Source organism: Lissotriton helveticus, chromosome 4_1, assembly GCF_964261635.1.
Source record: "Lissotriton helveticus chromosome 4_1, aLisHel1.1, whole genome shotgun sequence".
Lineage (NCBI taxonomy): Eukaryota > Metazoa > Chordata > Amphibia > Caudata > Salamandridae > Lissotriton > Lissotriton helveticus.
In genome coordinates this window covers 1411117570-1411122682 of record NC_136063.1, presented here as the reverse complement: position 1 = coordinate 1411122682, position 5113 = coordinate 1411117570, and the positions used below count along the sequence as shown (strand labels likewise).

General features: G+C 48.2%; 1 protein-coding gene across 1 annotated transcript; it reads left to right on the top strand.

Annotated features, from left to right (window-relative positions):
* Nucleotides 1-310: 310 nt before the first annotated feature.
* Nucleotides 311-808, top strand: LOC144827533 (ADP-ribosylation factor 6-like). Its single transcript, XM_078685801.1, has one exon. The coding sequence runs from the start codon at nt 311-313 to the stop codon at nt 806-808; it is 498 nt and encodes a 165-aa protein (XP_078541927.1).
* The last annotated feature ends 4305 nt before the right edge of the window (nt 809-5113 follow it).

The following is a 5113-nucleotide window of genomic DNA, read 5'->3' as shown; positions in this document are numbered from 1 at the left end:
TTCTATGAAATTCGGCATTTGCGGGCGCTATTTGGCTTCCTACATCTGGCCCCAAATGCCTTATCTTGAACTGCACTGGTGTAAAGCCGTAAAGGTGGAGCTGGGGAGTCACTAGAAGTTCTGCTGTATAGTTCTGGGACAATCTGACTTGGAATTGTTATTCTTCCCTAATCTGGAAACAGTTGCTGAACTTTAGAGTAATCATATCAGTTAATCACCTCCTATGCTGTTCTGTGGAAGTGGAGATGGCAAAGTCCTTTCTTAACCCCCTGTTACCGTGAGAGATCCACTGTTTGGAACCTTTGTCATCATGGGGAAGATGCTGTCCAAGGTCTTTGGCAGCAAGGAGATGCGTATTCTGATGCTCAATCTGGATGCAGCGGGAAAAACTACTGTCCTCTACAAGTTGATGCTGAGCCAGTCTGTCACCACAATCCCGACTGTGGGTTTCAATGTGGAGACTGTGACCTACAAGAATGTCTGGTTCAATGTCTGGGATGTTGGTGGCCAGGATAAGATCTGGCCCCTTTGGCGGCACTACTACTCTGGCACACAAGGGCTAATTTTTGTGGTGGACTGTGCTGACACTGACCGAATGGATGAGGCCCGCCAGGAGCTACATCACATCATCAATGACCGAGAGATGCGCAATGCCATCATCCTTGTCTTTGCCAACAAACAAGACCTGCCAGATGCAATGAAGCCCCACGAGATCCAGGAAAAACTGGGCCTAACCCACATAAAAGACCGAAACTGGTATGTGCAGCCATCCTGTGCATCCACCGGGGAAGGACTCTATGAGGGATAGATGTGGCTGACGTCCAACTACAAGTCCTAGACCGCCATTGCACAGAGGGGACCACAACTGAGCAAAATCTATTTTTATTTTCATTATAATTTTTTTTTAACCTTCTTTAATAATAATGTGCCACAAAATGCCCAAAAAGGCTGGTGGGGAATAACGAGCAACATGCAAATCACTGTATAGTTCTATTTTTTAACATTAAAGGAGTTTGAGGCCAAACCCTCCTCAGAAAAGCAACAAAAAAAAAGAATTATTATTTATATTTGTAACCATTTTAGTGATATCCACACTAGGTAAATAGTTTCTTGCAAAGCTGCTTCAACAATGCCAAAAAATGAAGGTTCAATTGATGTCACTTCTGTGATTTCACATGATTGTAGCAGGACCTTGCATGTTTCTATTCTGCCCTGGCCCCCGGAAACCCCAGAACTGGTTCTCGTGAGGCATGCCAACTAACAGAACTCTTGTATTGCAGTTGTCGTCTGAAAAGGTGAGTGAAGCTTGCACTGCTTCAGCACATGCTGCAGTTACGTGTGTTTGAGGAACCATTCACTTATCTTTCCTGTGCCATTAGTGTTCTGTATTTGTGATCCATACCCTTCATAAGGGTTGGCCGAATTTATAAGACAATTAGTCATGTTGTGTGCCAAGTATACAATTTGTAGTGTGAGCAGAGGTACTACACGGGAAAAGCTGTAGACTAAGCTTGTACTCAGTTCCCAGTCGAGCATACATGAAGACCAACCCCAAAGTGTAGTGGGAGCTGCATAATAGATGCAATGCATGGGCACATTCAATGTATGCTCTGTAAAATATACAGAAGGTGAAGAGAGGGATTGTTAGACCTGTCTGCCCCTGGGAGTTCCCTTACCATTATTATTTATTTTGTCTCCCTTAGCCCCTAGTGTTATCAGTTTTTTTCCTGTAATGTCCACCTGGATTTTGCTAGTGTTGTCTGGGGGCTAGGTGTTCCTTGACGCTATTCCTCCATTTTCTCTTTTTGAGGCCTAGCCTACCTCCTGGAAATTGAGGGAAACCAAAGGACCTAAAATGGTGGCCAGCAACTGCCATAACGGTTTACTTAGGGAGGTTGACCCATTGGACCAAGTGAGGAAAGTTCTGGAACCCTCTGGCATGTTCTAGTAGTCAGGGGCTAGCCTATAAAAGGCCAAGTCCAGGGCGGCCATTTTGGAGTACACACTGACCAGAGGAGAGTGTAGTGGTCAAGGACAGGAGGGAGGCAACTAAATGAGGAGGACAGCGCTTCAATAGGGAAAGATCGTCCTGTGGGCCGGCTATTGCCCTATACTGATGCTGACCCTCTTGGTTTGACTGAACCCTGACCTGAAGGACCCATAACTAACTTTTAAGCAGGTCCAATAACTCTACCTCACCAAGGTGCTGGAGCGTGAAACTGCCCTAGAGACTGCCAGAAAGTGAGAGTTACGCTTCAAAAGGTGGTTGCCAACTTAAGAGAACTGGAACCTCTCACCGCTTTGCTGTGGGAGTGAGTATCCCCTCTGCGGGAGTTACGTTGTGTGCGAGACATCAGCTGTCAGCCCTGGGTCCAAACCCGACCGCTGTGGTGGAGGCGGGGCTCAGCAGAGGCCGGCTGACAGGAGGAGGAGATCCGCGGTGACGCTGCGAGAGAGGTGGCGTCCGGAACCAGGAAGACCCCTGCGGCGTCGGAGGAGGTGCGCCCGAAGCGAAGGAGGCTGGTCGGAAGAGGCGGAGCCTGTGTCGGAGGGATCGCGGAAGGAGGAACAAGCGCCGCAACAGGAGCAACACGAACTGACAGAACCAATCGATGCGAACTCCAGCTGAGTCCTCTCATCGTCGACGCTTGAACGGGTAACCAGAGCACGTAGGCAACTCCAGCCGAGTTGTCCCTTCAGTTCGAAGTAAGCTGGGAAATCTGTGGGGAAGCGGGAGGCGGCACAGCGAGTGAACTGTGAACACTGACTCGCCGGACTAAAGAATAACTGCAAATAGACATCCCGGCTTCGGGACATTAACCTTTAGAGTCCTGATTTAACCCACTTGAGAAACCACTGAGGTATTGAGGGTGTGAGAAGGGAAACGGTGCCCCGAGTAAACGAACCCTGGGCACGAGTGCTAAGAACCGGACTACAGGGTGAAAGTAACAGCCAGAGATCATTGTACTATTAACTCCTCAGGGCAGTAAATGACCTTTAAGAGCCAGAACGTCCCCAATAGAAGTAGAGCATAAAAGTAGCAATAAGAAAGTGTAATTAATTTGCCTGTCTTCTTTTGGCCGTATAGCTGGCTGTGACCATTGCCAGGAACGCTGCTGGGGGTAGAACTCTGTGGAGCCGTGAGCTCGAGCTAATTTAGACCCTGAGTTCGGATGGGTAACGTACATGTCAGGTTATATAATGTGGTGCATTCATCTTGTACAGTGACCTACCCATTCTGCACTATTTAAGTTGACAAGCAATACTGTTGATATTGATGGTGGTTAATCTCAAATGAAATGTAACCAGAATTAATCTTCACTGAATTGAGAAAGTTAATGAATATTGCTAATTGAATGTGGAAACCTTTTTTTGAACTAAATGTATACACTAATTTGACTGAAAAGGAACAAAGAGAACTTTTATAAAAGGTACTGGTATTTTTCTAAACTGGTGTGGCGTCCTTTATTTTTAATGGTAAGTCGCTGAGTTATGGTGAGTGGGATTGTAAGCACTACACAAAAGCCTCGGAGTTTATCTTTGTCCACTGTGCCAGGCTACCCTATGTAGACTAGGTTCCCTAGGTCTAACATAATTGGTGTTCAGCGGCGGGATACGGGTTTGTGCTTACACCCACTTAGTAGTAACGCAGTGCTTACCACGGGCCTACACCTGGAGTTTTCTCCTAGCGGTCTCCCTAATTACATTTTTTTGCTTTTCCAAATTTACTTCTGGTGGTGGGTGGAGGTGATCCTTGTGTACTGTCCTTACCTACCTCGGAGTGGCTATCCACAAACGCACTGTTAAGATGGAGTTCAATTTTGAAGGGTTGGAGACCTATACTGTGGCGCAACTCAAGGACTTCTGTCAGGAAAGGGGGGTGTTCTACAGGCGAGGGGCCGCCAAGAAAGAGGAGCTCCAAACTAGTCTGAGGGCATGGGTGGAAGCGCACCCGGATGGAACGGTTGAGGAGGACGAGTCAGAGAAGAACACTGTCATCGAGGTAGATGGGGTGTGCCCACTGGGGGTGGGGGATATGTCAATTAGCCCCAAAGTAACCTCCCGGGAGGGTAGCAGTGTTTCTTCACGAGGGTTAACTGAAACTGAACTAGCTGACCGGAGGGAGGAGAGGCAGTTAAAATGGGAGTTAGCTAGGTTGGAGATGGAGAGGGAGGAAAAGAGGATAGCTCACGAATTAGTACTCAAGGAGCTGGATCTCAAGGCCCAGCAAATAGGGACTCCCACACCCAACAATGGTGGCAGCGAAACTAAAGAAACCAAGGAGATAACCAGGGAACCCAGACCCTATTTACCAAAGGATGTTGTCGCTAGCTACAGCGCAGGTGATGATATTGCTAAGTGGCTAGCTGCCTATGAGGTCTCCTTAAGAGCCCATGGGATACTGGAAACTCACTGGGGGGTGGTTTGTATAAGTACATGCCTCCTGCTGGAAGGGATACATTGTTGGCCCTAGAGCAGGAAAAGCAAACCCACTACCCTACCATGAAAGTGGCGCTGATAAGAAAGTTTGGACTAACTCCCGAGAAGTATAGGCAGAAATGTAGGAGTAGCCACAAACTAGGCACACAGAATTAGGTGGATTTCCTTGATTACGCAAAAAAGGCCTTGGAGGGTTGGGTGAAAGGCAGTGAGGTAGGGGATTATGAGGGATTGTATGACCTCATCCTCAAGGAACACCTACTCGAGAAATGTTTTCCCGAGCTGCGTCAACACCTGGTGGACAGCAAGCTGACCAGCCCCAGGAAGCTTGCTGAGGAGACGGACATCTGGGCTAGTACCCGGGTGTCCCCAAGGGGGAATGGAGGGGAATCCCAGAAGTCTGGACAGGGCGCTCCCCAGAAGAAAGAGGGGGGAGATAACAAGAGGGAGTTCTCTAAAGGTCCCCAAAATAACTTTAAGGGAAAAGGATTCACCCCTAGGGCTAACCCACCCTGAAACCCTAATCCTGGCCAAAGCCAGCAGCCAAGGGTTGTCCATTGCTTTGAGTGTGGTGGTGTTGGACACTATAAAGGAGACGTGAGATGCCCAAAAAGACCTCCCCCTCCCACTGGAGGAAAGGCCCCGGGAGTAACTAGTGTAGTGCTCGGGGAGG

Coding starts and splice junctions, on each gene's coding strand:
- LOC144827533 (XM_078685801.1), top strand. CDS start 311: ATGGGGAAGATGCTGTCCAAGGTCTTTGGCAGCAAGGAGATGCGTATT.